Source organism: Benincasa hispida, chromosome 2 (assembly GCF_009727055.1).
Source record: "Benincasa hispida cultivar B227 chromosome 2, ASM972705v1, whole genome shotgun sequence".
Taxonomy (NCBI): domain Eukaryota; kingdom Viridiplantae; phylum Streptophyta; class Magnoliopsida; order Cucurbitales; family Cucurbitaceae; genus Benincasa; species Benincasa hispida.
In genome coordinates, this window is record NC_052350.1 from 38,835,730 (window position 1) to 38,856,907 (window position 21,178).

Consider the following 21,178-nt stretch of genomic DNA (forward strand, 5'->3'; position numbering starts at 1 on the left):
AGTCCTTTCCTTGGCCAAAGCATACATCCAATGTGTCCAAGAGTATTTTGAGATAGTGTATTGTATAACATGAATTGTATAACACAGATCTCCTAAATTGGAATTTCCTTATCCTACCAGGCTTTGAATACAAACTCCTCAACCATGCGTCCAATAGGTTCAAAAACTCCACTCAACACTTAACCAAATTTTTAACCTCCATTATTCTATACTTCCATCCCTAGGGCTGATGAGTTGAACTTGTCTAAAGGTTGAGTCCAACTCTTCTTCATCAACACTTAGTCAGATTTTCAATTTCCTCAAGGAGTCATGCACCCAACCTTTTTCTACCAACACTTAACTAATTTTACTCTTTCTTCTCTTCTAGTCTGACATATACTCTATTCCTAAAGTTTCTCCTAAGCTTAACGCATAGCCCTCCCACGTAGAAATTTTCCTGATACCACAACTTCTTTCAAAGCATAGTCTAAACACTTAACCAAATTCTTACCCTCCAAAATCCAAGTATGCGTCCATCATACTTCCTTGACTCAAGTGATTGTTTACTGCACCTCATGGTTAAGTGAAATAAAGAGATTGAGGGCTTATAGTGATACAACCTATACCTCTTTTACGAATAATAATAAGTCTTGACATATATGACAAGGACATAATACAAAATCAAACAGCTATTTTTTTAGTGAAATTATCACAATTGACTTTGTAAGGTCAAAAGATAATATCTTGGGTCCCGTTACAAAAGGTCTAACTGGAGAGTTTGTTGAAAGTTCATCGAGGGAGAATATGAGTATAACTTATAGTTTTAAAAAATTGACTAAAGAAGCAACTCAACTTAGTTGATTAGAATCCTAAGATCTAGGTTCAATATGCAAATCAATCTCTAGATGGCTTAATGAACATTAAATTAAAATTTTTATTTTTTTACCCATTCTGAGGATGATCAGACCGCACAAGTGCGATTTTAGGGCTTAAGCATTATGCTTTTAATAATTTCTTTAAGTAGGTTGAAAAAATATTTTTGGAAAAATCATATACTATTTTCATTATAGGACTCGCCTATGTGAGAGTGAAGGGGTCACTTCTACAAGAATTTTTAAACTGAATTCTCTAAAATATTTACAAGATCAGGTGGTGTTCAAGATCAAAATGAATATATTTATGAGAACGAACTTTGTAAGATTGAGAAACTATGTGACTTTTATTCATTGGGTTTACTCTAAAACGGTTGATAGTTCAAGGCATCAAATCCATTAATTAAGTAAACTCAATTGATGTTCAATAAGAAAAATTCACCGTTTTACTACTTATCACAATTCAGTTTCCTCAATGAGAAAATACTGATCGTTTTGAGTTTCCTTCTTTACCTCAAATTATCAACTTTCTATTCATGGAAGGATTGTTGAAATAAATGGTATTGGACTTTTCTTACAAAATTATCCTTATTAGGGTTCATATCCTCCTTGAGGTGCATGAGCTTGTGAATAGAGATTAGACAATTAAGTTGTCTTACTTCTTGATTTGACCGTCTATCCAAAAGTAATTATATTGACATCCAAGGGTTTTTTCTCGAACTCATATGGTACATTCCATTGCCTAGCTCTATCCAGGCTTTTCATGGATTTAAATTGAATCTATCTAATGGTCAATGTTTAAAATATCGATGTCAATGGAAACATCGAGGTCTTAATTTTACGAAAATTCCAATGAAAACATCGATAAAAATTCGATTTCGATAGATATTTTTTAAAAAATTATAAAAAGAAAAGGTTCAAAAAATATATCTAATTTAGTAAATAAAGATTTTATGATTTTTAAACAAGTTAATATGTCAATTATTTATATTATATTTACATTAGTGATATTTTATTGTTTAATTATTATGTTTCATGGATTTCTCTATGATATAATGGAAATATTGATTCATCCCTCATGCCAATATCGAACCTATAGGAACGTGAAAATATCAATAAAAATATCGACATGTCAAACATAGATTTAATACTATGACAATGGTTATACTCCACAATCTCTAAAATTTCACTTGTATCAATATTTCCTAAATTTAAGCCCTTGGAAAATGAAAGTAGTATGGTACTAATTGAGATGAATGGCCTCCATTATTTATCGTTCTTGTAATTCCAAAACCGCTCATGAGCCTTAGACTGATGTTGTGAAAATAGCTTAAATGTGCCCAAACAAGCCTAATTCAACAATGAACTTTGAAGTCTAAGATTCAAATTCTCATACCCCACACTACAGATAAATTGGTGAATGTTAAATTCTTATACAATTTTACTGCCGTCAACTAGGAACATTCTATTGACCCTCATCGAGTTCATTTATGGAGACGAGAATAAACTTCATACACACGACATATCATACATTCCTTAAGAACCAGTCACTCAATTATATCCGTACAGTACACTTCAATTATATCTATATAATGTTTGCTTATCATTTATCTATATAATGTTTGCTTATCTTTTTTCTTTCTTTCTTTTTTGTTTCATTCTTTTCTTCCTTGTATTAGTTAATCCCAACCTTGCTGAAAACCCGATCTAAAATTTGACAATGTGGACACAATTAAAAAAAAGGAGTGAAGTTGCAATTTCTGAACAGTATCAATTCTAAGCTTCCAACTAGCAACTCCTATCAGAAATGTACCGCTAAGCAATAACAAGAGCCCAGAATATCTAAGGAACCCTGATACTAAAAGGGCATACAAAGATGCACAAAATTAGAGGAATGGGAGTGGACGAAAATTAAAAGCACAAAATAATGAGCTAGCATTCCTTTGATCTTACACGAATTTGGCCTTTTAGTAGATGATACAATAGCCTCTTCCGACCCCATCGCCAACTTATTGGAGCCACGACAGCACGTCTTCTCTGCTTACATGGTTTTCCTGCACATGAGAAGTCTCAGCACACCATCATATAGTCTTATACTCTCACACGAAATGTTTGGAAGTCTGCAAATGCATAGGATACTATCGATTCTAGATGTGCAATCACTAATAAAACTAGAAACTCATGAGTTCAATTAACCTCTAAATTCGCAACTTTGATTTTCGGGCTATACTATAGCACCATTGACTTACATAAATCATTGTAACACCAAAACCACTACTATTTTTCTTTTCAATCGTTTGTCGCTGTTTCTAAAAGGGGGTAAGGTGAGTACGTACTTGCACTGCCCATTATAGATTCAGAGGATTCAAACACAATATAACTTGAAGTCATAGACGAGAACAGATATCAAATATTCTTCTAACATGTCAATCTATAGCAACATACAACTCCAAACAATCATACTGGTAGTTGATAAATTCATTCTCTCAAAGAAAAACAGCTAATAGAAAAGGAAAAAAATTTGATAAACCCATGGTGCATAGAAGTTTGAATCTTTTTTAATCCTTCCTTCCTTCCTATCACCGCTTTCTGCTTCAAACTGCGTATTCGACATCATAACTAAATTTGCTTTATCCAAATTAACATCGATCTCAACAGAAAAGATAAACTTGGTTGGAATGGATCTTTAACTCAATTTTATATCCAATGCCTCTTTGTTGTCTACCTCCAGCTGTAGCCTAGTTAAACCCCACTAAACTAACAATCTTCCCCCGCATACACATGCACAGCAGAAGATGAGAGAATCCTTACTTCTTTCGGTGGCAAAGATCTCCGACTCTGACTGCAATTTTGAAAAGTTAGATTCCAGCACCGGCCAAAAATTCTTTTGAATCGCAAGCACATCTAGTACAGTTTTCATCCCAGCGCTGGAGGGGAAACTATCATCCAAGTCGCATCCAGGACTTTCACCCAGCAATACCTTTTATTAATGTAGCAACAAAAACGTAAAAAGTCAATGAGGGAGAATAAGTGACACCATGGACACCCTAGATAGGCACCATAATGATTCAGCTTAATATATAATTAGATTTATGAATTAGGAACGAGAAAATATTTGCAATTTATATGACAAAAGAAGATATACTGTTCAATTTCAAATTTTGTTTTTCCATTGTTCAAAACAAAGCACCTTGATTACTGCAGTAGCTGAAGATGATATGGAACGAAGATTATAGCTGCAAACAGAGATCTCAATCAACTTAGCACTTTGCAGGAAAAAATCCATTTAACCTACTCTGAGCACAAGCCACAAGGATTTAGAAATGAGCAACAGACCCGCCTTCCAGTATAACAAGCAACTTCCCACCAGAGACAGTATTCAACAACTGAGTCATCTGTGCATACCCGGCAGGAGTTACCTAGAAAATGAGAATAATAACGAAGTTTAATATAAATCATTAGTCAGAGAACACAGATTCCAAGAAATTTAACTGGTGAATCTAAATAAAGAACACTCCTAATAATAACAATAACTCAATTAGAAAATATTTACGTCACACATTCCCAACGGATCACCCCTAGCAGCATCAAACCCTGCTGATATGATAGTGAGATCGGGTGCAAAAGCAGAAGCTGCAATGAGAAGGATAAAAAAATATATATATCAGAAATGCAGATTTAGAATTAGTACTATAGTATACGCCATCTTCAACATTTAAAAATTAGTGATCTAGATATTCTAAAAACCAATGCTCTAGAATCCCGCATATCGAGTATAATAATGATGGAGAAAAGGCTAAAATGAGAGAATTGCATATCTTCCAGAGGCCAAACCAGATAACAAAAAGTTTCTCCAATATGTCATGATTAAAGTACAGGTTGGTGATTACAAGAATCTCTAGTAACAAATAAACCAACCAGAGACATAGATTATGACCCTATGCCAGAAGTCTAGAGAATCTTCTCTCCTTGTCATCAAAACAGTATACTGAGTTGATCCTTCCAATTTTCCCAACAACATGGTCACGATTGGATGTGGGACATCAGATTTTAGATTCTTGAAAGCCAGAAAATTGAAAAGATGAAAGACAGGTCCCTCAACATTCAGAGAGGAAACACAGGCATAGCATAATGCTTGCGAACGCCAAAAGGAAGATTGAACATTATTTTTATAAAATAGATAATAATAATAATAACAACTTTCACAGGCTATCTTCTGAACATTTTTCATCTCTTGTTACATGAGAAACTAGAACCACGTCCATCATACTCAGTATAACAATTTGATGAAATAAAAGATATTTGAAGACAGTAAAAAACCTTAATATCAATTTTCTCAAACATCAACCTAACCACAACCAGTCCTCAAATGTTGATAAGTATTATCTTTCAAATATCTAATCTGGGCCCAAACAGCCCCTTAGATACATTGCTATGTCATCTGAGAAAATGTCACTAAACCAGACTAAGATATCAAAGTAGATGATGCAACATGCAATTTACGTAATTTTGACATGCTAAAAAAATCCATTAAAAAGAATAAAAAAAAGTAAAATAGAACTTTTGAACCCGATAATCATAGAAGGACGAGGATAAGGAAAGAGGACGAATGGCGCAAGTCTCAAAAATAACATTCATGACTAAATTATATGTATAATCCCATTAGGTGAAAGTGTAACAACAATCATAAACCATCTGGGGAACCCCAATTATACACATGTACGAGAGAAAGAAGAGCAAAAGGGGAATTAAGGTGGACCACTTGACGGCTATGAAATTGAGATGGGGAAAACAGCAAAGGGGTTTATAAAAGGTTTTGACAAATGGAATTGGGTCTGAAGAATATTGTGGAAGAAGCTGAGGATTAGGAGAGGATTTGTCCTGCTCCTGCCCTCTCGAATGCGCTGGTGACTTAGTTTTATATTTATTTGTTGCTCTGTTTCGATCTAAGATATAGTAATCATGAGAGCTCTCTTTATGTTTATCAATATAGAAACAGGGGATCGTTATTACCCCTATCTTGCATATTTGTTGGGTTTTGCTGAGTGCAGGATATTGACACCTAACAGTTTTCTCTTTTTTTTTCTTTTTCTTTTTTTTTTTGATACCCAACAGTTAACACTATCCGTATCATTGTAAATCATATCTCATGCCACATTCCAACACAATTTTTCTTCCTTGTAATGTAAGTGTTATGTTTGAAAAGCATGATTACTAATAGGTGCTATCAAACAGTTTCAAACTTACTTCTATTCCGAATATATTTTTTGGCACAAGATAAAACAAATAGCAGTGAGGGAAATAACCTATGGGAAGCACAACTTGCTTAAATGCAAAAATGTAATCGTTATCACCAACTCCTGACTGACTCCAAGGAACATTCACACAATATCCTTCTGCTCCCATTGTGCCAACCTGAAGAAGTAAATAGCCCTTACATAAGTAATAATGCTCTCACAGTGGGAGGCCCACTCTAAGGCAACAAGCTTTTTGGTTGCTTGGAGTCCAAAGTGTAGAAAAGGAAATTGTAATTTTGAAGGCAGGCAAAGAAACAAATGACTTTTATGACTATATCAGCATATGCGTTAAGCAGAAAGAATAAACTTTAAATGGAGATAAATATGATGATCTCTATTACTGTCCGATTGCTGGAAAAAATATGATTAAAATTACACAGTGCTGTAAGAAAACTAGACAGTTCTTTTTCTTTTTTTTAGTGAGAAACATTTAATCAGAATTTCACTAGTTAAATAACATTACTACATTTCAATTTCACTAGTTAAGTTTTTAGTAGATCTCATGTAAAGATCAGACACTCTAGCTTCAGCTGCACATCCATGTACAATAAATTTAGACAGACAGATACTCCACATGTTGAACAAATTCAGGATACTTGTTTAAATACACATCCAATGATTGTATATATCTTTTTTTTATTTTCTTTGACAGATGGATACTCCATCACTTGTTGAAATCATTTAGGACACTTGTTAAATACATCCCAAATGGTAGTATACATGTCAAATATATTTGAATGCAATAAATAGGAAATTTGGCATTACACGCAAACATAAGTTGAACATTTGTGATTTATTTGCCACAACTAAGTTTTAACATTTTTTCCTTTTGGGACAAAAACTGGTTGAATGTGTGTCGATCATTGGTTAAACTAAATAGGTACTGCACGGTAGCTATTTAGTTTAGAACTACACGGTTAACTTATCCCATGTAACAAAGTAGGGTGGGAGATTTTAAAAGATGACCAGTTGTTACCTCATCAGCAGCTCCTGTTCCAGGATAGAATCTACCTAACTCATGCCTATGTAAAGATATATACAAGACCTACAAAATTAAGTCAAATTGTCATCAAAACTATATTAAGTCCAGGAACGTGTCTAAAAAGGAAAATCACAAAGATGACTCTGTTAGAACAAATAAGTGAAAGTGCAGAAGAAGGTTGGAATACATGCATGTTTGAAAACCAACATTAATAACTTTAGCAGTTTTGAAAAGGCCCCAAATCTTAATAAAGAATGTTTCAGACATCAGTAGGTATATTCATGAACGCTAGTCAAGGCTTGTGATTATAACTTCCAACAATGAGATCATCTTCTCCGGCAAAAATTTTCATCTTCTGAAAATCAGAGATCAGAGAAGGAAGGTAGACCACTAGATAGAGAAATTCATTTAATAAAGAACATACCGATTTATTTTGCTCAAATATTTCCTGTGTTCCATTTCCATGATGAACATCCTAAAGTAGATAGAACAAAAAGTAAAGAGAAGGCATCGTGAGAGAGAGAATTGAGAACAGTTAAGGCCCTACTACTTGGGAGAAAAATAGCAACCTTACCCAATCAACTATTAACACCTTCTTAGCACCAGCAGCCTGAGCTGCCAATGCAGAAACTGCCGCATTGTTATGGAGGCAAAACCCCATGGCTTGTTTGACGCCTGCATGGTGACCAGGAGGACGAACCTGAGATTTAAAATAGTCAGACAACATTCTAAAGGAGCATGTACAGAGAAGTTCATTTTACAATAATGGCAAAATAAATTTTAGTATTTAAAAATGTTATTTTCCATACCAAAGCAAAACCATTTTTTGCACGACCAGAAATGATTTCTGAAGCAAGATCAGCACATAAACCTGCTGCAAGCCTAGCAGCCTGTGCCGAATGCTTATTTGCATATGTGTCGGGAGTGAAATAACTGTCATAAAAAACAAACCCAAAAGCAACCTTACTAACCATCATAAACATCACATTTACAACCCACGTCTCATAAGCACAAACTTCCATGGAAAGAAAAAGAAGGAATACAAAAGAAAATAAAAGTAAACCCAATTCAAATTTGACTACCCCCACTTCTACAGTTTCAAAGAGAATTCATCCATCAAGTAGTGATGTTTTGATACCAAAATGGTTTTCCTCTTTAATCAAGGCGTTTGATCTGCAATCTAAAGAGATCACCTCTTTTGCATTTTTTTTAAGGAAACAAGACCTTTCATTGATATAATGAAAAGAGTCTAATGCTCAAACATATAAGAAACGATGACTAAAGAAAAATAAATCAAAGGATGAGAAGTTGGATTAAACAGAAAATAAAAGCACTCCAATACAAACTAATATCTTGAAGACTTGAATAGAATAAATAGAATAAGCCTTAGAAAGAGAAAATCAAGAAGAAGCAAGAAGGCAAGCTAAATCTAGCGGCAATATGCTGTGCAATATTCCAAGCTTTACCCTTGTCTTCAAAACAATCTTCTCTCTTTCAATTTAAGTCAACCATGAGAAAGGTTTGGCAACATTCCTCCAAAGAGAAAGGAACAATAACTATTTTTGGAAGATAACATGGTGTTTCCACATTTGTACCATTGTTTCAATGGCCTCAATTTTACCTTCTTTTGGTGTCTACTATCTCCTCCTCTCTTTTTCTTGGGTTCCACTTCCATCATCCTTAGTCCCCACTAGGAAGAGGGCATATATTGTGGCTCTTTTGTTTTTGACCGGGAATCTTTTTGGTTTATTTGAGGAGGAAGGATATTTATCTCGGTACCAATTTTTACCTTGCTTTGGAAGGTTAAAGTGCTCAAGAAGGCCAATTTTTTGTGTGACAATACTCCACAATAGAGTTAACATCTTGGACCACATCTTAAGAAAATCGTACTACCTAATAAGGTGGAGAACATTGATCGCCTTCTGAATTGTGATTATACCATCGGTCTCATTTTGTAGGATGGAGGCCCTTTTTGGTTTACGTTGGCTCCTCTCCTGCAGGGCCTTTCTCTTTTATGCCTCTTGTATTTTTATTTTTTTTCCATTTAATCAGAAGTGGCTTTTTAAGGAAGGGGGGTAGCTCTTTCCGGTTAGTCAGCATGAGTTGCAAAAAGACAACTTCATCATCCATAAACAATGTCAAATATATTCTAGTTACATAAAAGCAAATACATTCTATCATTCTATATGGGAAACAATTGAGAGAGAATATGACATACCAAGAAATAACATTGCTTGTAACCTCAACAGCCTGAATGTTCTCCAGGGAATGAACCTTTTATCCCAGTGTATGGTCCAAAAACAAAAAATCAGAAATGGTTCTTACAAAATAAGTGAAGGAACGTCTATGTTATGTTCATCGATATATAGATCAGTACTAACCTCAATACATCTATGGACATACCCACAAATTTAAGTAATGTACAACGGTCCACATGATATTTCATTGATACATCTATGAAAATCCTCACCACTTCCCACATCATCAATTTCGATCCAAATAAATTGATATATCAGTCAAGATTAGTTGACAAATCCGTACCATCCAACATTAGGCCAATATCTATACACGAAAATTACCCATCATAATCTTAAGAGTATGCTCATTATTCAGTTTTTCTTGTTTCATATTATATAATAAACTTAGATTTCCTAGTCATTTTTGCAATCACCCTATTTCGATGATCATCATTCATATCCTATTCGGTAGTTTTTTAGGACGACATGTCGTTTACGGGGCTTCAGCTTCCTATAGTATACCACATCCACCAATGAAAACTGTTCGTACCAAATCCTTAAAAGAACGCCTGAAAAATAAACGTAGTTGCTTACCTTCTCGAGTTCTTCTTTGGTAATTTCTCTAGCTGGAATTGGATAACATCTCCCAGGAAAAATTCCTACAGCAGTAAATTTTTGCCATTGCTTACAGTCCAATGATAAAAAGTTGAAAGCAATAAACTACATTACAGCATATTAAATTATAAACATCAGCCCAACTATTTCCTAATTTAAAAACAAAAGAAAATATGCCGAAGTAAAGATTACCAGCTGTAGCCAAGCTGGCAGCAATAGCTCTCAGACGATCTGGTCTTTCTGGGTGTGGGTGTGACTTCATTTCAACCTTCTCTAGCAAGAATACCACAAGACAGGAAGTAAAGCACTAGAAAACCAATGACTAAAAAGTCTACAATAAAAGCAAAAATCCTTTTGAATCCAAACCATAGACCTAGACATATGACAAGAATATTACAAAATAAGAAGTGTCATGCCATTTTCATAATAATTAAACTAATTAAATTTAGATTTAAAAAAGAAAAAGAGAAAACATGTTAATGTAGGCATTTACATTTTTCTTTTTCCTTTTCTTTTTCTTTTTGGTTCTTTATTTTCTTTTCTTTTTATAAGAAACAATATTTTCATTGAAGAAGAGGGGATTACAAAAAGGAATGATAAGGATGTGAGGCCTCCAATTGTGAATACATACTCCACAAGGGGTGAGAAAGTAATTGAGCAAGAATAAGTTTGTTGTTTTTATTTGTCAGAAGGTGGCATGTTGGTACGGAAATTGATGACTGAAGGTTTATGTAGGTTTTTCGTATGACGGGGAGGGTGTGAATTTTGGTTGTTTGGCCTCTGGAGAGAACCTACTCTCCAAATAGCTGGAGTATCATTTTCCTTTTTTCCTTTCTCCTGTTTCAGTTGATATTCTATCTATGTTGCATGTGAGTAGTTTTTTGTGTTATTTGCAGGAAATGTTGTTAGATACATAACAAAGGAATTGCCCTCAGGGCCAACGGAATTTAGAAACAGCTCTCGGTTGCCATAAACCTTGTCATAGAAACAAAAATCTTAGGCAGGAGGAAGCAAAACATTTAAGTAAATCCCAAAGCTCGTCCAAAACTTCTCTGGTTTATTTCAAACTAAAGCCTCCAAAAGAGTGGTCCATGTCCGCATTTGTCCAAATAACTTGAGCTTTGCTAGAAAAAATTAGCACATAGCAGCTGAATCAGAGCCATCTTGAACGATAGGAAGGAAGATAAGCCAAAGAGTTGGATAGAAGGCCTCAGCATTTACTTGCATAGTCACACTGAAGGAGAGGAGGGTTTTGGTCCTCTATAACTTTATCGTTAAGGAAACACCAGATAGGAGCAACATAGAGGGAGGAAAACATATTTTTCAATTTGAGACTCTCCTGATATTGGAGCTTCTGCTTACAAGACAGTCTCCTTATTTCAGATGAATCACATATTTGAACTATACGATCAAATTTTAAAATTAAATTAAAATCAATTAAATAAATAAATAACTGAAAAAAACTTGCATCTGAAAATTTTCCACCACATTCCAGGTTGAATCTTTCAGAATCAGGCACGAACAACAGTATTATAGTATGATGTGACATAAACATGACACAAACAGGTAAATTAAACTATAGTCACAAAAAGAAATTAAATGGGATAATTTAATTGAGGTATGGAGCTACAACATTGACAAAACAGTAGAATAGCTATAACATTGAGAAACAAAGCCTGGAAATTTCCACGGGAGAACACATGCATTTGCATCCAACACTCTGAGAAACAAAAGAAACAACAAAAAAATGAATGCTTGAGGATCTAAAAGATAAAAAGTTTTGAACAAAGTCCCATACTTCTGAATGCAGCAACATTCTCTCATCAAAGCCTATTGCCGTGGAACTATTAGATGTTGATACTTGCAAAACCATGGCTATAAAAAAGACATAAGAATAATTGTAGTTAGACTCTTAAAGCAATAAATAATGACCAATAAAATTATAAAGAAGATGTAAGAACAAGAATCACACTAAATCAACACAGATAGCACTCAAATATATGTATATTAAAACATATATATTTAAGCAGCAGATTCAAATATTGGAGTCCAGAGAAAGGGAATAACTACAAAATAGCTATAAAGAATCAGCTAAAGAGAGACGCTAAAATGAGTAAAATTCCAAATCCTTCCAAGACCTGTTATACCCAAGAAAGCTCTCTAATTCTAGTAGCGAAAAAACCTAAAACAGAAGGTCCAAGATGAGTTCTTCCATCATTTTACAGATACTAGGACTCCTTTTCCTTAAGCACAATTGTTTTTGTAGACCTGTTTTTTGTTTTCTGCCAATGTTGGGCCTCTTGTATTCTTAAATTTAAAAAAAAAAACTAAAACAGAAGGTCCAAGATGAGTTCTTCCATCATTTTACAGATACTAGGACTCCTTTTCCTTAAGCACAATTGTTTTTGTAGACCTGTTTTTTGTTTTCTGCCAATGTTGGGCCTCTTGTATTCTTAAATTTAAAAAAAAAAAAAAAAAAAAAAAAACTTGGTTCAGGGGGTACCCACAATACCGAATGTCTAGAAAGCAACAAAGAAAAGGGTCAAACCCATAAGCCATAACAAATGGCTTGGAACTTCAAATGCACCCTCAAACATAGCCCACCAACTAAGGCCGGGGAAAAAGGAGGAGGTTTTTTCAGATCAACTCCAACGTGTTCGACCTTGCCAAAGCCAACCAAGAATTTTCCCAGATATGTGCAACTTTCATAATATAGAAGCAAGAGATGTCAAATGGTTGGCACAGATGGATCTTAACATCTTATATTCATTTCTAGGAAGGTGTTTGATGTAGGGACATCTTGAAGTTCTTGTAATTTCTTGGCATCTATTCTTAGTCTTTTAGAATCTTTCCTTCTTATCTTAAGTCCTTATTAAATCTTGACTACAGTCTTATATATTATGTTTGTCTATAATTGGTTACTTGCCCATCCGGTTCTTTCCCTGTTCAGTTAAAGCTTACTGCCTTACTTATAAATAGGGCAGTCATATATTAATAAAGTTTTGAGGTATTTTTTCACTTGTGTGCATCAGTATTTGGCCCCACATGTCCCCATCATCTATACTCTCAGTTCCTTGCTAAAAATACCCCAAGCACTTTGCATTTTACCAATAATATGTTAGGATCCTCAAACTCAATAACAAGGAATGGACTTAAGAACAATCAGGCATGAAAATATATTGAAATATTAAAAGAAATAGTAATAAGATAACAATCGGTATATTTTAGAGGACTCAGAAATCTTCTCCCAAATTCCCAATTAGGAAATCCTCACATAAAATTCTCCATACCTTCCTCTCAACCCATTCCCTCTATTTATAACTAAAAAGTCCTAACAAACCTAATAGCTAATTACTAATATGTCCTCCTAATAACTATATTAATATTCTACTAATAATCCTAATATTACTATAATTAGGGGTCTTAGATTACTCCGCTCTTCGAAGACACCTTGTCCTCAAGGTGTGCTTACAAAACAAGATCACCTTGTCCCCGTGGGTATGGTGTTGCCAAAGTGGGCCGGATTCTGGATTTAAAACCAAATAACACCCATCTAGGAACCCATCTTCAATTCCTACCACATTTTCTGACTTAGTAATGGATGTTAGACCCTTAACTTCTAACTTATCAAAATCCTGCCCAACAAACCCTAGGCCCCTACTCTCACCAAAATCCTTTGAGTTCTCCTGAATTAGGTTAGGTTTTAACAGCCTATTAAAATTCTGAAGCCCACGTTTAAGTCCATTGAGTAATCCACATTTTTCAACTTTTGACACAAAGTGGGCCTTAACATTCCTGTTTAAATTTGGCCCATTAAGCCATAGTTTGTTCGTCCAATTAATGAAATGCTCACAGTCTCATCTCTCTTTCACATAAACGATTGACACGTGGGTGGCATTCAATGTTTCAAAAATCGGTTGAGGCGAGGCGACTTCCTCATGCCTCAAGGTGTGTGATTACATCAAGAAAAAAGAGGTGTACGCCTCTTTCAGTGAAGGCGTACGCCTTTTGGTATGGCATTGAGGCGTTTGAGGCTAAAGCCTCAAGGTATTTGAAGGAAAATTAAATGGGCTGGGCCCACCCACCGAGAACAATAAACATTGTTCTTTGCATGTCTTCAAACTTGCAAATTGGGAAGTGGAACCGGCAGACCACATTAATTTAAAACCAAAATTATTATTGAGTTTTTTTTTCTTTTTGGAGGAAGTGGAACCGGCAGACCACATTAATTTAAAACCACTTAAAGTAAAGACCAAGATTTGGGTTAAACATAACTGGGAGAGTTTTCTTCCATTTTCTTCTACAAAAAAAATATAATAAAACACAGTTCAATCAAACCACTTGAAGACTTTAATCTTCCTAATAGAACATTTTCAATTTTATATTTCTTAAAAGAGTTTTTTCCTTAAATAGTTACTGTTTCTTAATTCTCTTTTTTTAAATAGTTTTTTTATTTTTTTTCCTTCATAGTTTTTTCCTTTTGTTTAAATATTTTTCTTTGTCATGATGAATTTTGAGTATGTTAGGTATTTTTAAGCAATATTATAACATTATAAATATATAATAGAATATATTTTATGATTTAATTGTCTTTTTAGTTTAAAATGAGGCTTACGCCTCATACCGCCTCGAGGACGCCTTTAGCCTTTTAAACATTGGTGGCATTAGGGCTAGACTTTTAATTTCCCTCCCACTTTCGCCTCCACTCATTTCCTTTCCCTCTTCCCAACCGTTTCAGTGGTCCCCATCTCTCACTCCCTGGCTTGTCTTCTTCCTCCTTCACGACTTCCTTTGTCATTAACAACCCGATTGCACCCATCGCCAGCAACTTTATCTTTCGTCGTTGGCACCGGTCGTCGTTCTCTTTACTTTTGGATCCTACGTCAACTTGGCTACTAGTTGGTCTCCGAATTCGCCCACACCGTCTTCTTCCAATCTTCACACGCAGCTCTACCTCTCCTTTTGGTTTCTTCATCATCTTCAGCCTTCGTCCTTTTCGCCATCCCATCCAACGAACCACCAACGTCTTCTTTGTCTCCAACCTCTTAATTTCCTTCTCTTTACAAAACTTGCATCCACGCCCTTCCAAAAATTTCATCACCAATCGTGCTGGTATTCGTCGATTCTTCTTCCATTTGATATCTCGATTTCTCCACCATTTGTTCCTCAAATAGTACTTCTTCCAACAATTATTTGTTCGATTATTTTTCCTTCATTGATCACTTCGCCTCTTTGTTGCTTCTACTCCCTTTGATCAACATTTCTACTTCCATCGAGTCCTTGTCTCCAACCATCTCGCCTTTCGCCATCGACAATGAACACGAACGATCAAGTTTCTCTTCCTCTCTGATTTCTCCATCTTCAACTCCTCATTTTTTTTTACTCTTTTTCTTTCTACTATGGAGCCCCTCATCACCTTCCTCTTTTTTTCTTTTTGTCTCTCGACCGCATCTCTTCTATCTTCGATGTTCATTTTCTCTCAACGAAACTTGTTGGAACAAGCACCACTCCTTCTTCATTGATGCCTTTCAACATTCGGGAAGATCCCTCCACAATAAGCATTCCACTAGAAGCTCACTGGGAATTCAGGTTCAACTCCAACGACAATCGTTTCTTGTTTTTCTGACCTTTTCTTTGTCAATTCTTCTTTCTCCACTTCGATAGCTACTACTCTTCTTTCTTTTCTTTCTCTGTCTCTTTGCTGAGACTCCTTGATTCTTTGTTGTATTGCCTTCATTTCTCCTTGTATCTCCAACAACACTGATTCTAGCATCTAACCTCAATCCATAGTAGAAACAATACTCCCAAGAAAGAACAGCTCTTATATCAATTTGTTAGGGTCCTTCCTAACAAGAATAAACTCAATAACAAGGAATGGACTCAAGAACAATCAAACATCAAAGTATATTGAAATATTAAAAGAAATAGTAATAAGATAATACTCAACACATTCTAGAGGGCTGAGAAATCCTCTCCCAAATTCCCAATTAGGAAATCCTCACATAAAATTCTTCATACCTTCCTCTCAACTCATTCCCTCTATTTATAACTAAAAAGCCCTAACAAACCTAGTAACTAATTACCAATATGCCCTCCTAATAACTATATTAATATTCTACTACTAATCTTAATATTACCATAACTAGGGGTCTTACATAATAATTCATTTCGTACTCTAATTTTAACTTGCCCTCTTATATAATCCAATATAGAAGGAAAATTGCAGACAAAATACATACATACATATAGATAAAGAGAGAGAGAGAAAGAAGAAATACCTAAAAGCCAAATGAAGACTATTTCCTAATATTGGCTACTATGAAACCATTGGGTTTTTCTTTTCCTTCTTTTTTTCCTTTTTTTTATAAAGAAATTGAAAATTCTATTGATAAATGAAATGACCACCAAAGGTGGATTGCAAAAAGGAATGCCAATTAAAAATTAAAGAGAAAAGCCAATGATCTTTAAAAGAATGAACATTCACACCAATACAAAGCATTAAAAACAACTATTGGTGTAACTAAAGCATTAAAAACAACTATTGGTGTAACTATCCACTTCCAGTTGTTTGGTTATTATGGAAGCATTGGCTGAATTATAAAGAACAATATTTATCTCAAAGTTCATCATCTAGTTAAGGCATATATGATAACCAGTGACTGAGAGGTCAAAGTCTCAAAGATCCAAATCCTCCCACTCCCACATGGTGTTGTACTCAACACACACACACACACATATTAATGAAAAAACTTGAAATAAAAGCTTTCAACATATCCCAGAAAGTGAGACCACCCTTCTTAAAACAACCAACAAGCACACGAATGACCTTCCTTGCACCTGTGATTGGCCGTACAATACACTCAATTATGTGGTCAGAAAAGGCTTTTGTATTTTAGTCATACCAAATTCATCCCTCTTGCTTAAAGAACTCTGAAAAAACAGCAACATTCATTAACTCGACCAGATGATGTTCAAACCAAACAGGTCAGACAATTGCTAACTTAAAATCCAAATCGTCAACGAATAAATGCTCATCTTCAAACAAAAACCAGAACTACTTGAAGTCAATACAACTACTACTGCACTCCATGACAAAGTACCACACACAACTAGGAAAATAAATGAACCTAACAAAGCCCAACCAAAGCAGTAAACCAAACCACACCACATTGACTTAAAGGTAACGAGCACCCAACCAAACAACCAAACCGACAGGCTGAACTAAAGGGCAACACTTCCGAGATTCATTTTCCTCCTTCGTTAGTTGTGTGAATTTGCTTTTGTCTTGTTAGATGACATAATATTAAATTTACCTTCACCCATAAGTTTAAGTTCTTGGATCAATTGGTGATTTAAGATGATATCAACGCATGTGGTCTAAAATGTCCTATGTTCATACCCCTACAAATATTATTTCCTCCTCAATTAATATTGAATTTCAAGCCCACAAGTGAGGGAAAGTGTTAGGTGATATAATATTAAATTTACCTTCACTCATAAGCTTATGCTTTTGGTCAATCGGTGATTTAAGATGTCCTATGCTTTGTATTGGTGTACACTTTATAGGCCTTTTTCTTATTATAGTCTTTCTTGTTTATTTTCCCATTGGCAAAATTTTATGTAATTTCACCTTTGGGTGATTTAGAGTTTTTACGCCTTTATTTCATTTATCAATGAAATTGTTTCCCTTCTCAACCGACGAGCTGAACGAAAGGAAGAAAAGAATCTAGCGACAATGGAGGACAGCAATGGAGAACAACTAGCAACAAAAGGAGACACGAGTTGGAGAAAAGAAAACCCAAGAAACGTTGAAAACCCACAACAATGGTGCACGATGACAAGGATGATGACAATAGCAATGGTGACAGCAAATCTGATGACAAAAACAACGACGAATGGCAACGAATAGACGAAGGAGAAAGTAAAACTCAAAGACATTGAGAAGCCTACACTCAAGAGACAAAAAACAGAACGAAGAACCCAAAACACGGCTGACAATGACGGTAATGACCGTTGGCAGCCTAAAAGAAACAGCATGCATGGCCAAATATAATACAACCAATTAGATTCAGATTATCATAACTTCACCGTACATCCATACAAACATCGTATCTAGAAATATTTCTAGGAAACCAATGGTCAATTGTCTCATAAAATAATTATAATAATAATACAATATGACATGAAATATAACAACCCAGTCACCAAACGAATAAGATTAAAAATACAAGAATACAAAGACAAGAAGAAGATTAATGTTTTTTTTTTTGGATAAGAAAGATTTTATTGATGAATGAAATATCCAAATAGTACAAAAGGAATAAACATCGAAAAATACAAATGAGGCCCGATAAATAGGAGAGGATAACAACAGAAAAAGAAGAAGAAGCAAACAAAGAGAAAAAAGATGTACAACCAAAAGAGATAAAATAAAAAAGCAGAGGACCCCTGATCAAGTGCATAAAGGAAAAACAAACGATGCCGCACGCCAGAAGAAGATTAGTGAATTAAAATTAAAATAACACAACATGAGCATTTGCAACAACAAATGACTCACCTTTATCAGTTCTTTTCGTTTCGAGCTCAGTCTCTAATAAATTTGAATCTTGTGCAAATGAAGGAGCAAAAAATCCATGTTTGAGTATTGCAGATTCTTTATGTTCTCCACATGACTGCAAAGGAAAATATACATTCAAAAATGCAGAACCACGTCCTGAAACCACAAGTTAAAGAAAACGCAGAACATAAAGAAGAGAAAGGGAAATTGTGTTGAAAAGGAGCACAAACGGACATCACAGTGTACAGCAACATCAAGGTTGGCCATGGTACAATTGGTACAGAACCACTTCACTATTTCCCTGAGTTTCTGTAATGGTTCCCAGTCACTATCATCGTCGTCATCCTCATCACCATCCCCCAATATGTCCCAGTTTTTACACATATCTTGGAAGGTTATTTCTCTTTGCTGTCTTGCCTTCTTCTGAAGTAAAACAGTATTGTATTTACTCATAGTGCAGTCAAAGGACACAATAACATTTCATGACAACTGTAATACGTACTTACTAACTAAACAATGTTTTTACTTACACGTAAAGTATCAGGTTGCAAATCTATTTCTACACTGCTTGGTACATCTCTATAAGAACCTACGTCTGTATTATCTTCTTGACAATTATCATCTGGACAAGATCTAACACCATTTCTATCAGAGCCTGATTTTCCACATCTTCCATTCACACTTTGACATGAGTGTTGGTCGCCTTGCTTCTGAAGATTTACTTCCACCTCTCCATCCACTCTCTTTTGAAGAGCTTCTGAAACCATTTTGTCTTGTTTTCAGGGGTTGGATGAAAAATTATCATTAGTGAATATCATCGACATGACAATAACTACAAAAAACATGAGAACCAAAATTATGATGTGGTAAACAAATCAATAAGAGAAGATAAAGGTTCAAATGATGGGTATCAAACAGTCATAAATTATAAAAATAAATAAATAAATAAAACCAAGAGTGAGAAAGAGCAACACACGTGAGTGCTAAAAGTCCTAGGCAAAGGACATTGAAATTAGACAACACTCTCTCTAAAGATTCAATATCCATACATAAGGCTATTAAGAATCCAACATTAAATTTAAGTTTTTTTCTCAGCAGAAACTGACTTCCATCATCAGAAAGTTGGAAATAAGGGGTCCTCACCGCACCAATGAATTTATAAAAAAAAAAATAATTAATTAATTAATTAAGAAAAAGTAGCTTCCCAGTTGGCAACAATTTGAACAAACTTTAAATTCAAGTTTCAACTACGACCTTCAGCAACTTAGAGACATTGTTCTAAAAGTCCCAAAATGGATACTCTGAAGTGCATTTGGCACATAAGTTAGATCATGTGCTTCACCTTATTCAGCATACTCTCTCACTTAAATGTAAAAGATATTTTAATAAAGCATGGCATGGATAATTCAAGTAAAGAAAAGAAAAGTTAAACAAAAAGCTAGTAGTTCTCCTTTGTTCAACTTCAACGTTCTCACCCCAAACGTGTCCTCTTCCTCTCTCTAATCAATGTGAAAAGACATAAAATAAAACTAAATTAAAAACACAAAATATGGAAGACTATATTCTGATGATGAAGAAAAAGTGGAAACAATCACTTATTCGGTGATGACAAGTTCTAATTCATTGGCAAAGTATTAAAGATTCAGTAACATTTCAAACACATGCTAGTAAAATATCGGCATGATCATTATCTCAGACTCCTTGTACTTAATTTCTGTCAGTCTTTAGTAGTTAATCCTTTATTTTCTCTATCTCCTACTTCATGCTGATTTTAATACTTTATGTTGAACAAATGCATACTTCAAATAAGTATGTAGGTACGCATACTTAAACTAGCACTTGTAATGTAACTTGTAAGAAACAAATTTCATCACATCTAACTTGATTATCTCATCTCTTGAGAACCCCCTGTGGCGTGAAAAACTTGTTGGGCGAACTACAACCCAGCATATACAGCCATTTCAAGAACACAGAGAAAAGATAATACAACCAATACGTGGGGAAGAGAAATGGGAACAAAGATAATAACCCTCCAACGCAAAATTAATAAGGAGAATTAAAAGAAACCCTAACTACCAACAGAAACATTTACAGAACGATTCTGATGCGGATGACCATCGGGATCGACTCAGTAAGATTTTCGAAATGAAACTGAAAAAACAACATAGCGGGAAAGATTAACAAGAAGAAAGGAAAGGAATAATCGAACCTGCGCTACGCAAAGATGAGTCGCTTCAACGCCAGAGCCAAAGCAGAAGCGCACTGGTACGGCAGCGGGAGTCGCCGGTTCATTTCCATTGTTGCAATTCCAACTCGAGGTAAAAAAAGAGAGTGGACAATTTTGCAAGCTCGTCCTTTGATTTTTAATGTAATTTCACTTGCGCATCTTTCAATTTTTTCGCACAGTTCGATGTGGTTAATTTTGCAAGAGGGTTTTTTTTTTACGGATGATCCAATATCAATACCAACTTTTTTGTACAGATAATCGGATACCAATACCAATGGTTTTAACGTGGAATGACCTGATCTTAGAAGATGAAAAAAAATTAACTTTACACTTACAATTAGGATATTCAAAAAATTCGGTAATCCGACCAATTCGGACTATCCAATTCAATCTGGGTTAGATTTTATTTTGA

General features: G+C 34.8%; 1 protein-coding gene across 4 annotated transcripts; it reads right to left on the reverse strand.

The window, feature by feature from the left end:
- Nucleotides 1-2,559: 2,559 nt before the first annotated feature.
- On the reverse strand, nt 2,560-20,903 carry LOC120071106 (histone deacetylase 15). 4 transcript variants are annotated; one of them, XM_039023162.1, is made up of 18 exons: nt 20,749-20,903; nt 19,070-19,371; nt 18,774-18,959; nt 18,540-18,654; nt 11,781-11,857; nt 10,175-10,250; nt 9,962-10,026; nt 9,349-9,404; nt 7,940-8,063; nt 7,705-7,830; nt 7,555-7,605; nt 7,125-7,193; nt 6,158-6,266; nt 4,405-4,484; nt 4,188-4,270; nt 4,042-4,087; nt 3,663-3,831; nt 2,560-2,905 (listed from the first exon to the last, which is right to left on the reverse strand). In XM_039023162.1, exons 2-18 carry the CDS (start codon nt 19,304-19,306, stop codon nt 2,784-2,786), a joined length of 1,791 nt encoding a protein of 596 aa, XP_038879090.1. In that variant the 5' UTR covers nt 19,307-19,371; nt 20,749-20,903; the 3' UTR covers nt 2,560-2,783. The 4 variants fall into 4 exon arrangements, with proteins under 4 accessions (XP_038879090.1, XP_038879088.1, XP_038879089.1 ...); XM_039023160.1 differs by having other exon boundaries at nt 18,774-18,962; XM_039023161.1 differs by having other exon boundaries at nt 18,774-18,962; nt 19,070-19,311; nt 20,749-20,886.
- Between the last annotated feature and the right edge of the window lie 275 nt (nt 20,904-21,178).